The sequence below is a fragment of the Scyliorhinus torazame genome, chromosome 8 (genome assembly GCF_047496885.1).
Source record: "Scyliorhinus torazame isolate Kashiwa2021f chromosome 8, sScyTor2.1, whole genome shotgun sequence".
Taxonomy (NCBI): domain Eukaryota; kingdom Metazoa; phylum Chordata; class Chondrichthyes; order Carcharhiniformes; family Scyliorhinidae; genus Scyliorhinus; species Scyliorhinus torazame.
In genome coordinates this window covers 58,439,129-58,462,663 of record NC_092714.1, presented here as the reverse complement: position 1 = coordinate 58,462,663, position 23,535 = coordinate 58,439,129, and the positions used below count along the sequence as shown (strand labels likewise).

Here is a 23,535-nt window from a genome sequence, read left to right as displayed (position 1 = left end):
AAGGCATTTTGCCTTTCATCAAATAGGGGAGCTAATTCTTACCTATTATCTCTTCACACAGTAACAAAAACATTTTAGAGCAACATAAAAAGGTTCCTCTAATTTCCCAAGATAACAAAGTAGCCTACCTGTAAATTTAATGTTTGTGAAGCAGTTGGCTGCAAAGTTGTTCCAGCAAGTTGCACCTGGAATTGAAACAGTAAGAAAATAAAATCAATAGTTATAAGATGCAGTTAGAATTAATGTTTTCTGTGGACATGATTATTTGTTTTCTGTGGACATGATTATGAAGCAAGGATTTCAAATTGCCACATATGCCTGGCGGAGTAAAAGATTTGTTTTCTTTTAGGTGATAAATGTTCTAATCTTAAATATTATCTGTGATGTGTTAGTGAATTTAAGAAAAAGTACGTTTTATTTCTCATTTAACAGAAATTACTTTTCACCATTTCTTCCAAGCCTAATTGAGTAGTCCACAGTAAAGGCCTCAGCTTCATCCCCTTACACCCATCAACTCAATCAGCTCTGAGGTTTGTTATGATCCTATTAGAGAAGATCAACGTGTAAAGAGAAATCCAAACACCTCAAGTTTAACTGGTAGATCACAAGATTTATATTGAACTAGGAGTACACATAAGTACGATTTAATAGGAATCTTAGCTGCAGAAAGACATGGATTCGGATCGGAATATTGACGAGTACAGGATATTTAGGAAGGACAGGAAGCGAGTTAAAGATGGGAGGGTTGGTTCAGAAAGCTAATGATGGTATAAGCACAATACGGAAGGATGACCCAAGTTCAGGAAACTAGGGTGTGCTAACGGTTTTGGTAGAGATTAGAAATGGTAACGGCAAAAACTCACTTATCGTGTACAGGCCCTCGAACAGTAACCATGTGGTAGGGTGGAGCATAAAGGAAGAAATAATGGGAGCTTGTCAGAAAGACACAGCTATAACCATGGGGGATTTTAAGCTACATATAGACTGGCAAAGTCAGATGGGCAAAGGAGCCTAGATAAAGAATTCATTGAATGTTTTCAGGATAGTTTGTAAGAACAGCATGTTCTGGAGCCAATCAGAGAACAGGCTATAGTAGACCTGGTATTGTACAAAGAGATGGGAGTAATTAATGATCTCATAGTGAAGGCATTCCTAGGTGGCAGCGTCCATAATATGACTGAATTTTACATTCAGTTTGAGGGAGAGAGGAGTGGTTCTGAGACTATGTATTCAAACTTAAATAAAGGAAATTTTGAGGGCTTGAAAGCTGAGCTGGCTGATGTGTATTGGGAAATTAGGTTAAGGGACAAGTCAATAGAGATGCAGTGGCAAACATTTAAAGGGCATATTTCAGAATACCCAGAATGGATACATTCCAACAAGTAAGAAGTTGCTCAAGGGACAGACCCACCATCCATGATTAACTAGAAAGGTTAACGGTAGTATCAAACTTGGAAGAAAAGATCTTATAATTGTGCAAAGACAGGTGGTAGGTCAGAAGATTGGACAGAATACAAGGAACAACAATGAATGACAGATGAATAAAGAGGGAAAAATTAAGAGTACGAGAGAAAGCTAGCGAGAAATATAAAACAGGTAAGAGTTTTTTCATAAATATTTTGAAAAGTTAACAAAAGTGGGTGTTGGTCCTATACAGGATTTATATTGAACTAGGAGTACACATAAGTATCTGGATAATTGACAAGCCGGTGGCAGATTAATTGAACAGGTACTTTGCATCGGTCTTCATTCCAGATGATACATATAACATCCCAGAACCAGGAAATAAAAGGGAGGGACTCAGCAAAATTACAGTCACCAGAGAAATGATACTGCGAGAATTGTTGGAGCTGCAGGCGAATAAGCCCAGGTCCTGATGGACTTCATCCTAGGGTCATAGAATCATTCAATCCCTACAGTGCAGATGGAGGTCATTTGGCCTACCGTATTTGCACCGAACCTTAGAAAGATCACCCTACCTAGGCCCAATCCCCCGCCCTATTCCTGCAACTCCATCTCAAGGGGCAATTTAGCATGGGCAATTCACCTAACTAGCACATCTTTGGACTGTGGAAGAAAACCAAGCACCCCAAGAAAACCCACGTAGACACGGGGAGAATGTACAAACAGTAAAAGCTTCTAGTGAGATACATTGAGTTTAATTTTCCAAACGCCCTAGATTTGGGAGATGGTCCCATTACATTGGAAGATAGCAAATGTAACTCCATAATTCAAAAAGGGAGTGCGACAGAAAGCTGGAAACTACACACCAGTTAGCTTAACATCTGTTATTAAAGAGGTCATAGCCATTGATAAGCTCGCGGTAATCAGACAGAATCAACATGGTTTTATGAAAGGGAAATCATGTTTAACCAATTTAGTGGAGTTCTTAACATGCACTGTGGATAAAGGGATGTACTGTACTTAGATTGCCAGAAGGCATTTGATAAAGTACCGCATCAAAGGCTGTTGCAGAAAATAAAAGCTCATGGTACAGGGGGTATCATATTGGCAGGGATAGTAGATTGGTTGGGTAACGAGAAGCATAGCGTAGACATAAATGGGTCTTTTTTAGGTTGGCAAGTTGTGACGAATCATGTCCCACAGGGATCAATGCTGGGACTTCAACTGTTGACGATTTATATAAATGACTTTGATGAAGGGACTGAAGGAAATTTGCTGGTGGCACAAAGATGGCTGGGAAAGTAAGATCTGAAGAGGACATAAGGAGACTACAAAAAGAGATAGATAGTTTAAGTGAGTGGGCAAAGATCTGGCAAATGGAATATAATGTGGGAAAATGTGAAATTGTTCATTTTGGCAGGAAGAATAAAAACAGCATATCATCTAAATGGTGAGAAATTGCAGAGTTCCGTGGTGCATAGGGATTTGAGTGTCCGAGTGCATGAATCACAAGTGGTTAGTATGCAGTCACAGGAAGTAAATAGGAAAGCTGATAGAATGTTATCATTTATTGTGTGGGGAACTGAATACAAACGTAGACAGGTTATGCTTTAGTTGTACAGGGCACTAGTGAGACCACATGTGTAGTATTGTGTACAGTATTGGTCACCTTATTTAAGGAAGGATGTAAATATGCTGGAAGCAGATCAGAGAAAGTTTACCAGACGACTACCTGGAATGGGTGGGTTGTCTTATCAGGAAAGGCGAGACAGGCTAGGTTTATATCCACTATACAAGTATAAGAGGCTACTTGATTGAAACATACAAGATCCTGAGGGGTCTTAACAGGGTGGATGTGGAGAGGATGCTTCTTCCTGTATGAGAATCTAAAAATAGGGGTCACTAAATAAGGGGTTACTCATTTAAAATGGAGATGAGGTGAAAAAATTCTTCTTAGCAGGTCTTTGAACGCTCTTTCTGAAAAAGGTGGTAGAAGCTGAGTCTTTGAATATTTTTAAGGCAAAGGTGGATAGATTCTTGGCAAGCAAGGGGTTGATTGATTATTGGGGGTAGGTGAGATGCAAATTTGAGATTATAATCCGATCCATCATGATCTTGTTAAATAGTAGAGCAGGCTCGAGGGGCTGTTCTGCTCCTTTTCGTATTTCATATTATTTCACACAAAAACAAACATAATTGTGTATATAATTAAGCAAAACAATCACAATTAACTAAACTCAAGAGTTCATAACATACGTAGTTAGAAATTCGTTCTTACTGCCCCTCCCTCTCCCAGCTTTCCTTCCCACAACCCTCTGGAATTCCCCCAGTGTTCCTATAATTCTCTGAGGTAAGATTTTACAGGGGTCCTTCCATTATTTTTTTTGGCTATGTGACCCTCCAACGTTTCTTTAAGACCTCTGACTGGATGCCTCAGCCCTTTAGCCTGGTTGCCGGCAGAATACCGACTCCCTTTTCACAGCCTTCCAAGTTAACTCTGTTGACTTTGCCACAGGGATCTGTGAGGACAACTGAAGATTGCTTCCTTAGCTGCGAGCCAGGCAAATCTTACAGCTGGTTTTCACCTTACAAAATCCAAAATGAGCTCAAGCCGCCATCCATATTCTATGCGGTTAACAATTAATTAGTATTTTCTCTGCTCAAGTGCAGGCCTGACTGACATTCATCTTCTTTGGCTCTCCCAACTCAATAAGCTGAAGTTTACACCAAATCTAAAGTGCAACTCCCTGCTTTCTAAGCAAATATCTGATAATTTAAAACAAAATAACAGTCTACCTGCACAACCCATCTCCACGACAAGGTGGCATGCATTGGGATGTCCTCAAAGAGAAATATAAATTAATTATTTTACCCTGAACATGACACACTAATTCTGAAACCCATATAGATAATAGTTATCCCTAATAGTTTTAGGATTTCCAGGATGGCTGGCCCTGTTAAATAACTCTCTTGTTTACAATTGGCTGGGAACTGCATAAATACTCAAATCTTTTCCTGACGTAAGGTTGACCTACTGGCTCCATTACAAGCTTAAAGATGGGTCACCAATTGTTAAATATCTTCATGATACTAGCTCGTAAGATAATCAATGGTTATCTTTTAATTGAGATTAAACCACGCTTGTTTGAATTGCATTCACGTGAGGTACATTCCAATTTCTTAACCCGATGTTTCCATTTATCTTACACTTTATATTCTAAAACATATGAATAATAGAATCAGATATCCACATTATGTTGGAAAGATAATAAGCTCTTTTTCCATCACCTTCCCCCCCCGCCCATACTCACTTCTTTGGCCAAAGGTAACCCACATCCACTACTCTGGTTCAGGATGTCTCATGTCTTCAGAATTCTTTTTTCATCTAGACTTTTGACTTCTTATCCTTTCCATAGGAACTGCCAATTTGCTGTTCTCATTTCTCCACTCCCCTTACTCTAACTTGTTTTGAACTTGAGCTTCCCTTTTCTCAGCTCCAATCTGATCAAACCTGTCACTAAACCTGCTATAGTGAACAAATGTCTGCCTTGCAAAGTCTGAAGGCCAGCCCTCAGACATCTCCTGCTACCTTTCCCTGGACTATGATGCCACTACTGCATATCAAACCATCATTTCCCATACCATTACTGACCTAATATACCCTGGTGAGACCACATCGGGAGTACATTTTGGTCTCCTTATTTGAAAAATGATACAACTATGTTAGAAGCAGTTCAGAAGTTCCACTTGGCTCATTCCTTTATCTTTACGAAGGTTGAACAGGTTGGGCCTATGCCCACTGGAGTTTAGAATAGTGAATGAAATGAAATGAAAATCGCTTATTGTCACAAGTAGGCTTCAAATGAAGTTAGTGAAAAGCCCCTAGTCGCCACATTCCGGCGCCTGTTCGGGGAGGGTGGTGCGGGAATTGAACCGTGCTGCTGGCCTGCTTTGGTCTGCTTTCAAAGCCAGCGATTCAGCCCTGTGCTAAACAGCCCCTAGTAAGAGTGATCTTATTGAAATGTACGATTTTGAGGGGATTTAACAGGGTTTAACATCGGTAGATGTTTCTTCTTGTGGGAGAGACAAGGAGACACCGTTTAAAAATAAGAGGGCTCCCTTTTAAGATAGAGATGAGGAGAAATGTTTTCTCTCAGAGGGTTAATCTACCGTCATTACTCTTACTAGAAAGCAATGGAGGCTGGGTCATTGAATTTATTCAAGGCGGAGTTAGATTTATACATGGAGGAGGGTGGAACACAGGGTGTCTCTATATGCTGATGATTTGCTGTTTTATGTTACAGACCCGGTACCACTATGGATGAAATAATGGAGCTACTGAGGAGCCTTGGTTCTGTTCAGGATACAAGTTGAATCTGGAAGAGAGTACTTTCCAGTTAATCCGCTGGGGAGGGGAGCGAACATGGGGGTTGCTGCCTTTTCGCCTGGTCAGCTCTAGCTTTGTTTATCTGGGTATTCGGGTAGCCCATGATTGGGCCCGGCTCCATAAACTGAAGCTGTGAGACAGCAGTGTTATCACTGTGCCACCGTGCCACCCATATGGTTGGATCCATATCGGGGATGGCCCCTATTTGCGCCAATCATCTATTCGCGCCATCAAGACTAGACACTATGGGCGGAATTCTCCAAATCACTCTGGACTTTCCGGATTCTCCGTTTTGAAGGGGGCTAGCAGGGCCTCGGAGTGCTCCTCGCACGCAGCTCCGGCTGTCGATACGGGGCCCTGCATTTACTGGCCACAGCAGGCTGGCCCCGACAATATAGGCGTCCCACAGATCGCGTGCGCCCGCTGATGGGTGGCACCCGATCGCACGCCGGGCCGTCCTAGAGGCCCCCCCACCCCCGGTGACGGATCCTTCCCGCCTCTCACCAGGGCCACCGCGGACTGAGTCCGCAGCCAGCACTCCGACCTCCCGCCGTGTGGAACCATGAGTGAACCACGCTGGCGGGAACTCGGCCAGTTGACAGCAGAGAATCACCACGGGGGCCTCTTTCAATGGCCCCCGGCTGGCGCCGCATCGAACACGCGCGTGACTCCTCTCCTCTCCTCTGCCGGCACGATTGCGGCGCTGTGGCTTGGAGAATCCCAGTTTTCTTTTTGGGGGGGGGGGGGGGGGGGGGGGGGGAGAAGAGGGAGCGCTCGAGAGATTTGGGGATTTGTTTGTGGAAGGACAGTTTGCCAGCTTGGAGAAATTGTCAACAATATTCGGGCTTTTAGGGACCTCGTTCAGGCACCTCCAGATAAGGAATTTTATACAAGGGACCTTCCCAACATTTTCTGTAACACCACAATCGGCCCTGATGTAGAGGATCTTTTCGCTGGCGGGGTCAGAGGAGGGCAACACGTCCAGTATCAATGGACGGATTCGGTCACGTGGATGAGGTGGTGTCAAAGTGGGAGAGGAAGTTGGAACCTATGGTAGATGATGAGGTGTGGAGTGAGGCCCTTAATAGGGTGCACTCCACGCCTTCATGTGCGCGGTTTGGTCTGATCGGCAGCACGGTAGCATTGTGGATAGCACAATTGCTTCACAGCTCCAGGGTCCCAGGTTCGATTCTGGCTTGGGTCACTGTCTATGCGGAGTCTGCACATCCTCCCAGTGTGTGCGTGGGTTTCCTCTGGGTGCTCCGGTTTCCTCCCACAGTCCAAAGATGTGCAGGTTAGGTGGATTGGCCATGATAAATTGCCCGTAGTGTCCAAAATTGCCCTTAGTGTTGGGTGGGGCTACTGGGTTATGGTGGAGGTGTTGACCTTGGGTAGGGTGCTCTTTCCAAGAGCCGGTGCAGACTCGATGGGCTGAATGGCCTCCTTCTGCACTGTAAATTCTATGATAATCTATGAAACTTAAGGTGGTGCATAGAGCATACCTGACCAAAGCTAAGATGGGTGACTTCTTTCCGGAGCTGGAGAACAGGTGCGAACGGTGTTCGGGGGGGGGGGGGGGGGCCAACCACACACATGTTCTGGTCTTGTCCCAAACTGATAAGCATTTGGGTCTTCTTCTTTGGCACCATGTCAGCGATTCTGAATATTGATCGGGAGCCTTTTCCTCTGGTGACCATTGTTGGGATGTCCGACTCGTCGGGGCTGCAAGCAGGGGTGAAGACATATGTCCTCACCTTCATCTTGCTGAGGAGAGTTTTGCTGGGGTGGGGGTCTTCTACTCTGCCCAACCCTGCAGTATGGTGGGTGACTTAACAGAATTCTTGTGTCTGGAGACAGTCAAGTACACAGCTAAGGGGTTGGTTGAGGGGTTCTACCGAGATGCGGAGATGGCAGCCATTCGTTGCCTTCTTTAAGGAATTAGTCACTGTTGCAGGTTTAGGTTTAGGTGCCGGGAGGGGGGGGTTCTCTCTCGCTCTCCTTTTTGTGGATGGGTTTTTGTTGTGTTGGTTTTGTGCATCATTTGCTATGGATAATATGGGTTAGGTTATAAGATTTATTGTACATGGAAAATCTTTAATTTTTTTTAAAGAGTTATGTAGATTTTTGATAGACAAGGGAGTCAAGAGTTATGGAGACAGTCAGGAAAGTGTGGCAAGAGTTATGGAGACAGTCAGGAAAGATGAGCTATGATCAGGCTCGAAGGCCAAGTGACCTACCAATGCTTCTAATTCCTATGCTCCAAGAGAATGTCACCCTGTTGCCTTCAACCTCATTCCCAAGATCTACAAATAGGACTGCCATGATAGACCCATCATTTCATTCCCTTGATAAGGAATGCTCTTGCCCCACATAACATATTTATTCCAATTGCAACTATTTTTTCTCCCCTTGTTCAGTCTCTTCCACTACCACTTCTACATTTTCCTTGTCCTAATCTGCTTTTCACATGAGTGGTCGTTTTCTGAATCTTCATCCCTCATCAAGATGGCTTGTAAGCCCTCTGCTTCTTCTTAAGCAGATGCTTAAATGGTTCCCATCCACCAGTACATTCTTATTTAATTAGCACCACTAAATACATTTTTTGGTTATTATCTGGGAGCTTGCCGAGTGAAAATTGGCTGACGTGTTCCTACATTATAACAGTGACAACACTTTAAAACTACTCTATTCCTCTGCCTTGTTTACCTTATTCTTAAATTGAACAATGTTTTCTTTGAAACAAGGGGAGCTTATGCAAGTTTTCAGGATCCCATATAAATGATGATGTTAGTTTCCTCTAAAGGGTTTTTTTGTAAAAGGTCTCCCAAAGCATATGCAGAAGTGTTATAAACAAGATTTGATAAATATGGAAATATTAGAGCATATAATCATGAGCTTAGGAAAGAGATAGGTTTTAAGGAGTGTCCTTAAAAGGAGAAAAGCAAGGTGGAGAGTTCAGGGAGGGAATTCTAGAGTTAGGGTGAAGGCCGCTGAAGGCACGACTGCCAATGATAGGTCAATTAAAATGAGGGATCTGCAAAAGATTAGAATTGCAGCAGCATTATTGTCTCAGGTTGTATTTTCATGTGCCAACTAGTGCAAGAACAAAAATTTACAGACATAACCTACACTTCTAATACTGGTAAATATAATAGTACTTTTAAACACAATGACCATGTGCAATTATTTAAACTGCCACCACCACCCATAGGCAAAAATGAGATGCAGTATTGTTTACAACATTCTTTTCACAAGGACAGCACAAAAAGACTAAAAGGGGATTAAAATAAGTGACTGAATGGGGAAACACAATAAATAACATAGGAACTCCTGTAACCGGATTACACTACACAGTCATAAAAGCCACAAAATCTTAAAACATCTCGCACAAAACTTGGGTTGTATGCAGATCAGAGAAATGTGGAAGCAATGGCTAATAATTACTGTCAAGTACTTCTAGTACAGCATACCTCTGGTGTACATTAAGAAAAAAAACTCAGTTCAATGGGTTCTTTGTAGAATTTTATATCCATTCATTAGAGAGAAAGAAAACAAAATCTAAATGGTACTTCTAAAGTGTTTCTTTGACCTAGAATGGAATAAATTATTTCTTAAAAGGGGAATGCCATCATTTTTTTCTCTAAATCCAGTGACAGCACAATGTTTGGGTTGCTATCCTAAAATCTATGCTTAAGATATCCATGATCAGTACCTGGACAGTTAAGATATTACAGTAGAAATCATTCAGTGCACTCAATTCCTGGCAAAGAATCAAATTTAACCGCAGCCAAAATACAAGTGCTAAGAGGCCATGAAGCAAGTTTTGTGAATAAAGCTCCTTTCCCGATGTATCAGTTAGCCTGATTCCTCCTATAGGAAAATTTTAGCTCTTTTCTGTACACAATAATAATAGGCGTGCCATATTTGTCTGTTCAGAGCCACCCAGTGATATGCCCGATTGTTCAAGCAACCACTGAGCAGGTTGGGGATGAACAGGAGATTGGCATTCAATAACAAAATCCTGTTATTAACATTTACGAGGGGTGTGACGAATGGTCTTTATTTATCTAGATGAGTGCAGCTCCAACAATGCTCAAGAAACTCTGCACCTGAAACGTGAACTACGGCTGCAGTATGTACACGATGCACTGCAGCAGTTTGATAAAGCTTCAAGACAGCACCTTCTAGATCAATGACCTGTAATACCTGGAACAACAAGGATGCAAGCACATGGACAACAACTGCCAGTTCTTCGAAGAGTCATACTCCATGCTGACTTGGAAATAAATCGCTGTTCCTTCATAGTCAGGTCAAGGTCCTGGAACTCACTCCTTAATGGTACTCAGGAACATTTTGAACTTAAGAGCAGGAGTAGGACATTGGCCCTTCGAGCCTACTCCACCATTTGAAAGGATTGGCTGATCTGATTGCAGTCTCAATTACACTTCCCGGTCTCTCCCCCCTCCCCCGCCCCCCCCTGCCCGCCGCCGCCCCCCCCCCCCCCAAATAACCCTTGATACCACACCAAACACACATACCTCCTCCCCCCAATCCATCAAAAACCTAACTGTGCCTTGAAAACATTCAATGACCCAGCCTCCACTGCTTTCTGGAAAAGAGTAATAACCAGACTAATGACCCTCAGAGAAAAGAACATTCTCCTCATCTCTGTCTTAAATGGGAACTGTGTTCCCTTGTTCTAATTTCTTCCACAACAGGAAACATCTTCCCAATATCCACCCCATCAAGTCCCCTCAAAATCATATATGTTGCAATAAGATCACCTCTCATTCTTCTAAACTGCAATGAGTGTAGGCTCAACGTGTTCAACCTTTCTTTAAAAGATAAGCCCTTCATCACAGGAATGAGCTGAGTGAATCTTCTCTGAACTGTTTCTAATGCAAATGTATCAATCATATCTACACCAAACAACTGCACCAGTTTCAAAAAGCTTCTCATGACCAATTGGGATGAGCAATAAGTGCTGGCCTTGCCAGCGATGCCCACATCCTGTAAACAAACAGAAAAGTCAAATTTAATGCAGAGAAGTATAAAGTTATATTTTGGAAGAATGTTGAGAAGCAAAATACAATAATATTTTAAAAATTTAAAGGGCCTGAATGAACAAGACCTGGGAATTTACAACAGAAACCTTTTAAGGCAGCAGGACAAGCAGAGGAGGTTGTTATAAACTACATAAGGTCCTTGATTTTTAAAACAGAAGCCTAGAAAACAAAATCACAGAAAATAGTGCAGAAGAGGCACTTCGCCCCATTGAGTCTGCACCGACACATGAAAAACCCCTGACCTACCTAGCTAATCCCATCTACTAGCACTTGGCCAATAGCCCTGAATGTTACAACGTGCCAAGTGCTCATCCAGGTACTTTTTTTTCTTTAAAGGATTTGAGGCAATCCGCCTCTACCACCCTCCCAGGCAGTGCATTCCTGACTGTCACCACCGTCTGGGTAAAAAGGTTTCTCCTCACATTCCCCCTAAAGCTCCTGCCCCTCACCTTGAACCTTGTGACTGGCCCTTCAAATAAGGGGAAACAGCTGCTCCCTATCCACCCTGCCCATGTTCCTCATAATTTTGTACACCTCAATCAGGTCGCCCCTCAGCAACAGAACATAGAACATAGAAAATACAGCACAGAACAGGCCCTTCGGCCCACGATGTTGTGCCGAACCGTTGTCCTAGATTAATCATAGATTATCATTTAATTTACGGTGCAGAAGGAGGCCATTCGGCCCCCTGAGTCTGCACCAGCTCTTGGAAAGAGCACCCTACCCAAACTCAACACCTCCACCCAACACCAAGGGCAATTTTGGACACTAAGGGCAATTTATCATGGCCAATCCACCTACCCTGCACATCTTTGGACTGTGGGAGGAAACCGGAGCACCCGGAGGAAACCGACGCAGACACGGGAGGACGTGCAGACTCCGCACAGACAGTGACCCAAGCAGGAATCGAACCTGGGACCCTGGAGCTGTGAAGCAATTGTGCTATCCACAATGCTACCGTGCTGCCCTTAAGAACAAATAAATCTACACTATCATTTTACAGTAATCCATGTACCTATCCAATAGCTGCTTGAACGTCCCTAATGTTTCCGACTCAACTACTTCCACAGGCAGTGCATTCCATGCCCCCACTACTCTCTGGGTAAAGAACCTACCTCTGATATCCCTCCTATATCTTCCACCTTTCACCTTAAATTTATGTCCCCTTGTAATGGTATGTTCCACCCGGGGAAAAAGTCTCTGACTGTCTACTCTATCTATTCCCCTGATCATCTTATAAACCTCTATCAAGTCGCCCCTCATCCTTCTCCGTTCTAATGAGAAAAGGCCTCGCACCCTCAACCTTCCCTCTTAAGACCTACTCTCCATTCCAGGTAACATCCTGGTAAATCTTCTTTGCACCTTTTCCAAAGCTTCCACATCCTTCCTAAAATGAGGTGACCAGAACTGTACACAGTACTCCAAATGTGGCCTTACCAAAGTTTTGTACAGCTGCATCATCACCTCACGGCTCTGAAATTCAATCCCTCTGTTAATGAACGCGAGCACACCATAGGCCTTCTTCACAGCTCTATCCACTGGAGTGGCAACTTTCAAAGATGTATGAACATAGACCCCAAGATCTCTCTGCTCCTCCACATTGCCAAGAACTCTACCGTTAACCCTGTATTCCGCATTCATATTTGTCCTTCCAAAACGGACAACCTCACACTTTTCAGGGTTAAACTCCATCTGCCACTTCTCAGCCCAGCTCTGCATCCTATCTATGTCTCTTTGCAGCCGACAACAGCCCTCCTCACTATCCACAACTCCACCAATCTTCGTATCATCTGCAAATTTACTGACCCACCCTTCAACTCCCTCATCCAAGTCATTAATGAAAATCACAAACAGCAGAGGACCCAGAACTGATCCCTGCGGTACGCCACTGGTAACTGGGATCCAGGCTGAATATTTGCCATCCACCACCACTCTGACTTCTATCGGTTAGCCAGTTCGTTATCCAACTGGCCAAATTGCCCACTATCCCATGCCTCCTTACTTTCTGCAGAAGCCTACCATGGGGAACCTTATCAAATGCCTTACTAAAATCCATGTACACTACATCCACTGCTTTACCTTCATCCACATGCTTGGTCACCTCCTCAAAGAATTCAATAAGGTTTGTAAGGCAAGACCTACCCCTCACAAATCCGTGCTGACTATCCCTAATCAAGCAGTGTCTTTCCAGATGCTCAGAAATCCTATCCTTCAGTACCCTTTCCATTACTTTGCCTACCACCGAAGTAAGACTAACTGGCCTGTAATTCCCAGGGTTATCCCTAGTCCCTTTTTTGAACAGGGGCACGACATTCGCCACTCTCCAATCCCCTGGTACCACCCCTGTTGACAGTGAGGACGAAAAGATCATTGCCAACGGCTCTGCAATTTCATCTCTTGCTTCCCATAGAATCCTTGGATATATCCCGTCAGGCCCGGGGGACTTGTCTATCCTCAAGTTTTTCAAAATGCCCAACACATCTTCCTTCCTAACAAGTATTTCCTCGAGCTTACCAGTCTGTTTCACACTGTCCTCTCCAACAATATCACCCCTCTCATTTGTAAATACAGAAGAAAAGTACTCGTTCAAGACCTCTCCTATCTCTTCAGACTCAATACACAATCTCCCGCTACTGTCCTTGATCGGACCTACCCTCGCTCTAGTCATTCTCATATTTCTCACATATGTGTAAAAGGCCTTGGGGTTTTCCTTGATCCTACCCGCCAACGATTGTTCATGCCCTCTCTTAGCTCTCCTAATCCCTTTCTTCAGTTCCCTCCTGGCTATCTTGTATCCCTCCAATGCCCTGTCTGAACCTTGTTTCCTCAGCCTTACATAAGTCTCCTTTTTCCTCTTAACAAGACATTCAACCTCTCTTGTCAACCATGGTTCCCTCACTCGACCATCTCTTCCCTGCCTGACAGGGACATACATATCAAGGACACGTAGTACCTGTTCCTTGAACAAGTTCCACATTTCACTTGTGTCCTTCCCTGACAGCCTATGTTCCCAACTTATGCACTTCAATTCTTGTCTGACAACATCGTATTTAGCCTTCCCCCAATTGTAAACCTTGCCCTGTTGCACGCACCTATCCCTCTCCATTACTAAAGTGAAAGTCACAGAATTGTGGTCACTATCTCCAAAATGCTCCCCCACTAACAAATCTATCACTTGCCCTGGTTCATTACCAAGTATTAAATCCAATATTGCCCCTCCTCTGGTCGGACAATCTACATACTGTGTTAGAAAAGCTTCCTGGACACACTGCACAAACACCACCCCATCCAAACTATTTGATCTAAAGAGTTTCCACTCAATATTTGGGAAGTTAAAGTCACCCATGACTACTACCCTGTGACTTCTGCACCTTTCCTAAATCTGTTTCCCAATCTGTTCCTCCACATCTCTGCTACTATTGGGAGGCCTATAGAAAACTCCTAACAAGGTGACTGCTCCTTTCCTATTTCTGACTTCAACCCATACTAGCTCATTAGGGTGATACTCCTCGAACTGCCTTTCTGCAGCTGTTATACTATCTCTAATTAACAATGCCACCCCCCTACCTCTTTTACAACCCTCCCTAATCTTATTGAAACATCTATAACCAGGGACCTCCAACAACCATTTCTGCCCCTCTTCTATCCAAGTTTCCGTGATGGCCACCACATCGTAGTCCCAAGTACCGATCCATGCCTTAAGTTCACCCACCTTATTCCTGATGCTTCTTGCGTTGAAGTATACACACTTCAACCCATCTCCGTGCCTGCAAGTACTCTCCTTTGTCAGTGTTCCCTTCCCCACTGCCTCATTACACGCTTTGGCGTCCTGAATATCGGCTACCTTAGTTGCTGGACTACAAATCCGGTTCCCATTCCCCTGCCAAATTAGTTTAAACCCTCCCGAAGAGTACTAGAAAACCTCCCTCCCAGGATATTGGTGCCGCTCTGGTTCAGATGCAACCTGTCCTGCTTGTACAGGTCCCACCTTCCCCAGAATGCGCTCCAATTATCCAAATACCTGAAGCCCTCCCTCCTACACCATTCCTGCAGCCACGTGTTCAACTGCACTCTCTCCCTATTCCTAGCCTCGCTATCACGTGGCACCGGCAACAAACCAGAGATGCCAACTCTGTCTGTCCTGGCTTTTAACTTCCAGCCTAACTCCCTAAACTTGTTTATTACCTCCACACCCCTTTTCCTACCTATGTCGTTGGTACCAATGTGCACCACGACTTCTGGCTGCTCACCCTCCCCCTTAAGGATCCTGAAGACACGAGCCGAGACATCCCTGACCCTGGCACCCGGGAGGCAACATACCTTCCGGGAGTCTCGCTCGCGACCACAGAATCTCCTATCTATTCCCCTAACCATTGAATCTCCTACAACTATTGCTTTTCTATTCTCCCCCCTTCCCTTCTGAGCCCCAGAACCAGACTCAGTGCCAGAGACCTGGCCGGTAGGGCCTTCCCCCGGTAGGTCATCCCCCCCAACAGCATCCAAAACGGTATACTTGTTTTGAAGGGGAACGGCCACGAGGGATCCCTGCACTGTCTGCCTGTTTGTTTTTTTCCCCCTGACTATAACCCAGCTATTCTTGTCCTGTACCTTGGGTGTGGTTACCTCCCTGTAACTCTTCTCAATCACCCCCTCTGCCTCCCGGATGATCCGAAGTTCATCCATCTTCAGCTCCAGTTCCCTAACACGGTCTTTGAGGAGATGAAGTTGGGTGCACTTCCCGCAGGTATAGTCAGCGGGGACACCGGTGGTATCCCTCACCACCCACATCCTACAGGAGGAGCATGCAACTGGCCTAGCCTCCATCCCCTCTTACCTGACAGAATATAGCTGCCCTGTGGACTAACTAGATCTCCGCCCTCCGACTCTGCTCCCAGTCAGCTACACTTTCTGTAAACTCCTGGCTCTCTTCTCACTCTTTGCGGAAATGTCGAAAACAAAATTAAAGGAGCACCTTACTCCCTCCTCACCTAACTCCCTCGGTCACCAAACTCTTACTATAGCACTCAAAATGCACCAAATTCAGCACTCCCTCGGTCACCAAACTCTTACTATAGCACTCAAAATGCACCAAATTCAGCACTCCCTCGGTCACCAAACTCTTACTATAGCACTCAAAATGCACCAAATTCAGCACTCAATGCAAACAAAGTCTGCACTGTAGGGGATCACTTTTATACTGTGAATCTAGCCTCTGAAAACTGGCCTAATCCAATTAACTAATTAACAAGCTCCAGCTGCAAGTGCCTACAAGTAGAAGCTTGTTTAAAGCTGATTGAAAATTCACCTTCTTCTAAACCAAACAGCAACTTTTAAGTTAATTAACTAAATCAAAGAAAGACTAAACTTTAGATAAAAATGAAGCCTTATACTCCCTCGGTCACCAAACTCTTACTATAGCACTCAATGCACCAAATTCAGCACTCAGTGCAAAAAAAAAACAACAAAAAATGCTAAATCTTTGTAAATCACTCGTTAAGCTTCGGTTGGAGTATTGATGATCAATTCTGTGCACCAGGCTGGAGGGAAGACTGGTGTGAGAAATGAAGAGGTTCAGTTATTTGGAGATATTATATTGGGTTGATCTCTTTAGAGCAGAGCAGGCTCAAGTATATTAAATGGAGGTGTTCAAAATCATGAAGTGCTTGATAACAGCAAATAAAGAGAAATTGTTTCCATTGTCGGCAGCATCAGTGAGTGACTAGGACATAGATTTAAGATGGGATGAGCCAAATTTTTTGTTTTAAACGCAAGTTGCCAAGATCTAGCTGAAAGGGTGGTGGAAACAGATTCATTGGTAACTAACAAGAAGAAATGGGATAAATATCCAAGTAGGAGAAAATTACAGGGCTATGATGAATGATGTAGGGAAATGAGACTAACTGGATAGTTCTCGCAAAGAAACCATGCATATAAGAACATAAGAACTAGGAACAGGAGTAGGCTATCTGGCCCCTCGAGCCTGCTCCGCCATTTAATGAGATCATGGCTGATCTTTGTGGACTCACCACCATATCCCCGAATCCCTTTATTCTTTAGAAAGGTATCTATCTTTTTCTTAAAAACGTTTAAAGAAGGAGCCTCAACTGCTTCACTGGGCAAGGAATTCCAGAGATTCACAACCCTTTGGGTGAAGGGGTTCCTCCTAAACTCGGTCCTAAATCTACTTCCCCTTATTTTGAGGCTATGCCCCCTAGTTCTGCTTTCCCCGACCAGTGGAAACAACCTGCCCGCATCTATCCTATCTCTTCCCTTCATAATTTTATATGTTTCAATAAGATCCCCCCGCATCCTTCTAAACTCCAATGAGTACAGTCCCAGTCTACTCAACCTCTCGTCATAATCTAATCCCCTCAACTCTGGGATCAACCTAGTGAATCTCCTCTGCACTCCCTCCAGTGCCAATATGTCCTTTCTCAGGTAAGGAGACCAAAACGGAACACAATACTCCAGATGTGGCCTCACCAACACCTTATACAATTGCAGCATAACCTCCCTAGTCTTGAATTCCATCCCTCTAGCAATGAAAGACAAAACTCAATTAGCCTTCTTAATCACCTGTTGCACCTGCACGCCAACTTTTTGCGACTCGTGCACCAGCACACCCAGGTCCCTCTGCACAGCAGCACATTTTAACATCTTACCGTTTAAATAATAATCCATTCTGCTGTTATTCCTCCCAAAATGGATAGCCTCACACTTGGCAACATTGAATTCCATCTGCCAGACCCTAGCCCAATCACCTAACCTATCCAAATCCTTCTGCAGACTTCCGGTATCCTCTGCAATTTTTGCTTTACCACTCATCTTAGTGTCCTCTGCAAACTTTGACACATTGCACTTGGTCCCCAACTCCAAATCATCTATGTAAATTGTGAACAACTGCGGGCCCAACACTGATCCTTGAGGGGCCCCACTAGTTACAGGTTGCCAACCAGAGAAACACCCATTTATCCCCACTCTCTGCTTTCTGTTAGTTAACCAATCCTCTACCCATGCTACCACTTTACCCTCAATGCCATGCATCTTTAGTTTATGCAGCAACCTTTTGTGTGGCACCTTGTCAAAAGCTTTCTGGAAATCCAGATATACCACATCCATTGGCTCCCCGTTATCTACTGCACTGGTAACGTCCTCAAAGAATTCTACCAAATTAGTCAGACACGACCTACCCTTTATGAACCAATGCTGCGTCTGCCCAATGGGACAATTTCCCTCCAGGTGCCCCGTTATTTCCTCCTTAATGATAGATTCCAGCATTTTCCCTACAACCAAATTTAAGCTTACCGGCCTATAATTACCCGCTTTCTGATGACCTCCTTTTTTAAACAGTGGTGTCACGTTTGCTACTTTCCAATCCTCTGGGACCACCCCAGAGTCTAGTGAATTTTTGATAAATTATCACTAGTGCGTTTACAATTTCCCTAGCTATCTCTTTTAACACTCTGGGATGCATCCCATCAGGGCCAGGAGACTTGTCTACCTTTAGCCCCATTAGCTTGCCCAATACTGCCTCCTTAGTGATTACAATCATCTCAAGGTCCTCACCTATCATATCTTTATTTCCATCAGTCACTGGCATGTTATTTGTGTCTTCCACTGTGAAGACTGACCCAAAAAACCTGTTCAGCTCCTCAGCCATTTCCCCGTCTCCAATTATTAAATCTCCCTTCTCATCTTCCAAAGGACCAATATTTACCTTAGCCACTCTTTTTTGTCTTATATATTTGTAGAAGCTTTTACTATCTGCTTTTATGTTCTGAGCCAGTTTACTTTCATAGTCTACCTTACTCTTCTTTATAGCTTTTTTAGTAGCTTTCTGGTGTCCCCTAAAGACTTCCCAGTCCTCTAGTCTCCCACTAATTTTTGCCACTTTGTATGTTTTTTCCTTCAATTTGATACTCTCCCTCACCTCCTTAGATATCCACGGTCGATTTTTCCCCTTTCTACCGTCTTTCTTTTTTGTCGGTATGAACCTTTTCTGAACACTGTGAAAGATCGCTCGGAAGGTTCTCCACTGTTCATCAACTGCTTCACCATGAAGTCTTTGCTCCCAGTCTACCTTAGCTAGTTCTTCTCTCATCCCATTGTAATATCTGTTGGGCCGAATGGCCTCCTTCTGTGCTTTAAGGTTTTATGATAATATACAATGACACTCAGTTATCAGAGTTATATTTAATGTTTAGACAGGCAAAAGAACAACTTTAACATAAGAAAATGTCTCAAGATGCTTCACAGCAACATACCAATTCACATAAAGACATATTCAGGTACTAAAGCTAGGTCAAAGTGATAAGTTTTAAGGAGTGCCTTAAAGGAAGAGACAGAGGTAGAGAGGTGGAGAAGGTTTTGGGAAAGAATTCCACAGCTATGGTGGGGCTTGGCAGCTCGAGGTACAGACATCAACGGTGGAGCAATTAAAATCAGGGATGGTCTACCTCATGTTTATTTGCTCATTCAAGTTTATTATGTCCTCCGCAGTATTGACCGTCATCCCTTCAACTTTGCATCATCTGCAAATTTAAAAATTATATTTTTGATTCCAAAGTCTAAATAGTTAATGTAAATTGTGAACAGCAGTAGTCCCAGCAGTGATCAGCATGGAGCAACACTTTCCCGCTTCTGCCACTCAAAATAACTACCCTTTATTCCCACTCTTTGTTTTAGGTCTTGGAAGTCTGCTAGCAATCCATTCTGCCACTTGGCTCCACATTCATTAGTCTATTCTGAGGCACCATATCAAAGGTTTTCTGAAAATCCAGATAAATGAATACCCTCTCTGTCATCACCTCAAAAATTAAATGAGTTAAACAATATTTTCCCTTTTGCAATGAATGCTCACTACTCATATTTCTCATTTCTAGATGTTCTTTGATTATCCCAAATCGCACGGTTTCCATTGTTGTTTGTACCTCCAACATTAAGAAACATTGATTTATAATTACTGGACACAGGAACAATACTGAAATCTTACTGTATTCAGCATATTTCCTTATGGATTTAATACTCGCTGCGGGAGAAAATGTGCTTTGCAACAGAAAATCCATTAGGGACTTGGGAATTCCATTTGTGATCATAGGAGTAAGCATTGCCAAGATAAATTTAGATCATAAAGGAATAAGAGCAGGAATAGGCCACACGATCCACTCAAGCTTGCTCCATCATTTGTGGCTGAATTTCAAAATCAGAACCACTGCTTCGCCTTTTCCCCAAATACCTGGATTTCCTTAATGCCCAAAATTATATTGGTCTGACTTTAATTTAATAATTGTCTTGAGTATCCACAGTCCTCTGGGATGAAGAGTTTTAAAATACTCACAATGGAATAAACATGAGTCATCAAAAGGCAACAAAGCGAGCGCGCATGAATCTCAGGACATAGAATATCCCATAATGGTCAATAACCATGTCCTTCAACGTTTATATAGAAACGTAGAAAATAGGAAGAGAGGGCCATTCATTATCATGGCTGATCATCTAACTCAATAGCTTTATCCAGTCTTCCCCCCCCCCCCCAAAATCCTTTGACCCCCTTTGCCCAGTGCTATATCTAACTGCTTCTTGAAAACATACAATGTTTTGGCCTCAACTACTTTCTGTAGTAGAGAATTCCGCAGGCTCAACATGCTCAGGGTGAAGAAATTTCTCCTCATATCTGTCCTAAATGGTCTTCCCCATATCAGACTGTAACCCCTGGTTCTGGCTCCCCCACCATCGTGAATATACTTCCTGCATCTACCTACTGGTGACGGCACTGTGATGGGTAGAAATTGCTAACAACCAACAGTAAATCCTGGAATAGTTAAGAATATAGCACTGAAGCAGTCTTTAAGAAAGTTCTTCGCTGGTGACTTGGGATAGGAGGCTTATTTGACAAGTACTTGCTTTTTCCCTCCAGGAAAGAACAATGACCCTTTGGGGCTCGATGTATATTGAGCTAATCTAATCAAAAAATTGTTAACGTTTTTGGGGTGGTCTTAAAGGAAAGATAGGTGCAGAGAGGTTAATAGAAGGGCCCTTACAGAGTTAGGAGATAATTCTCTGAAAACACAGATGCCAACAATGGGTTACAGAGTAAGGTATGCACAGGATTTCAAATTTGGACGACTGAAGAGATAGGGAGGGTTGAGGTCATGGAGGGATTTGAACATTAGTTTGAGGATTTTAAAATTGAAATGTTGGTAGACCAGGAGCCAGAGTAGCTCAGCAGGAACAGGGAGTATGGGTTGGGATCAGACAGCAGCGGTCTTGATGAGCTCAAGTTGTGAAGGGTGACAAATGGGTGACCAGCCAGAACAGCACTGGCACAGTTGAGTTGGGAAGTATCAGTAGTAGATAAGCTGAAGCAAAGATGTTATGGAGGTGGAAGTAGGCAGTCTCCGTGATGATGGGGATATGGGTTTGGAAGCTTAGCTCAAGTCAAATAGGATGACAGGTTGCGAATAGAATGAATCAACCTGAGAAAGTGACCAGGGAGGGCGACGGAATTGTTGGCAGCATCATGGAACTGCTGAATAAGGTATTCCCTTTCCAGTTGTATAATCTTGAATAATCCTATGGCATTTAGTATCATTATTTAATGCATTTTATCATTGGTACTAACCATACTCCATGCTCTTCCATTTAAATCTAGGGAATTTGCCTATCTGTAGACTCCGTACCAATTTAAACAAGATTTCTATGAATTGTTGGTGAAAATAATTAAACATATTTTATGCAAAATATTTAATGTATTGTTTCCTGAAGGAGACAAGTCAGGAATTTGGAAAGTTAACGAGGAGCAGTGAATTTGAGATTAAAATAAAATAACAGAAAAGTAACAACACTAACAGGTACTTAGGAGGAATAATGAGATAGGATTTTCCAGTAACAGGAGTCTAGAGACATTGAGGTGCGAATGGCCATATTAAAACATTGTTTACTAGAGATCAGTGGGGCTATATAAATGCCGGCAAGGAATTTGAGGGAGGTAGATAGCAGAATCCACTGAGGGGAATATCAAAGAGATTGAACAATATAATTGCTCACACCCTCAATGGGAAAGCAGGTTTGTTCTCCATCCAACAGCCAGAGGCCAGTTCCATCTGCAATCCGAGCACGGAGGCCTGTTCCAGCTAACAATTAGAGATCAAGCAGATTTCAGATATTCTCCTTTAAAAGACTTTGCTAAACCAGGAAGAGAAATTTTCCAGGCGTGGTCACCTATGCGGTAACTATTAATTGGATTTGACCTATAGTTACTAAAATTGGATGTTGTTTGGGAAAAGGGGCGTCTCATGTGAGTCATGGGAACATGGATATATTATGGGAACAACAGGTAACTTCAGATAAAATGGCGTGTTTAGTTATTCATATACTCAAGTGTATGTTAGACTTCAGTCATGTATTTTTTCTTGTATTTTATTTTAATAAATATTCTTTATGAATCATTTACACAATGACTGGACTGGTTCTTCAATGGGTTGTACATGATTCCTCACATTACTCCAAACAAAAATACACAACTAAGAACCAGTGTTTCAAGTTATCCTTCGGGGTTTTGAGACACTCGCACAGGTAACATCAACGGGGTTCTTAACAGACAACACCAGCAGTTCTCCACCTGGCAATAAAATGGCATTTTGTGGTCACAGCAAAAATCACAAAATGAGAAAAAAACAAAGAGTACATGTTTGGTTGCCTTTTAGGAAACATGCCAAATAATAATAATGTATTTTCTGTTGGAGAATGGCAAAAGGTAGCCCATTTATTTAGGTATCTAACATTTGGAGACTTGAAAACTGTCCATTTGCTAGACTAGAGTCAGAAGAGGATTTGGAGAGGGGGGGATATCTAACCAAGATGCCAACTACTATAGAGCATAATTAAAAGGCACTTCCAATATTTAATATTCAATTACCAGGACAAAAGATCAATACAATGGAACATTTTCCATTTGCAACTATTATAGTCATGATATGGAGATGCTAGCATTGGACTGGGGTGAGCACAATAAGTCTTACAACATCAGGTTAAAGTCCAACAGGTTTGTTTCGAATCACTAGCTTTCGGAGCACTGCTCCTTCCTCAGGTGAATGAAGAGGTGGGTTCCAGAAACATATATATAGGGCAAAGTCAAAGATGCAAGACGATACTTTGAATGCAAGTCTTTGCAGGTAGTTAAGTCTTTACACGTCCAGACGGAGCAACTCGTTGTAAAGGCTTCAGAGCAGTGCTCCGAAAGCTAGTGATTCGAAACAAACCTGTTGGACTTTAACCTGGTGTTGTAAGACTTCTTACTGAACTATTATAGTGATCAATCACCAGTTCAAGTCATCCACAAAGACTCTTGATTTGATACAAAATAGATACCACCATTTTTATCTGAATAGTACCAGAGAAAACATTCAGAACTCGGCATTGGTAGTCATCCACTGTGATATTTGCATCTTGTACAGCTAGAATAGATACAGCCTAGAAAGATGAATTTAAAGGCACAGAATCTAAACACTTGGCAACAAACGTCATGAAATCTTTCTGACTTGCACAAAAGTAGAGGCTGCTAGCCTCTGTACGAACCTTCATTCAAGGTTAATGATAGTTCAGTTATATTAAAAGAATCTAACAAACAGTATGAGAGGATTACCAAATAGGAATGGGTTACACAATCAGGAAATTAAT

General features: G+C 43.0%; 1 protein-coding gene across 5 annotated transcripts in view; it reads right to left on the bottom strand.

Annotated features, from left to right (window-relative positions):
• LOC140427869 (POU domain, class 2, transcription factor 1-like) overlaps nucleotides 1-23,535 on the bottom strand; it is a 329,760-nt gene that overhangs the window by 160,444 nt on the left and 145,781 nt on the right. For all 5 annotated transcript variants that reach the window (XM_072513676.1, XM_072513677.1, XM_072513678.1 and 2 more), the window contains one exon: nucleotides 129-185. In XM_072513676.1, coding sequence (XP_072369777.1) covers nucleotides 129-185 — 57 coding nt within the window. The remainder of the gene's footprint in view (nucleotides 1-128; nucleotides 186-23,535) is intronic.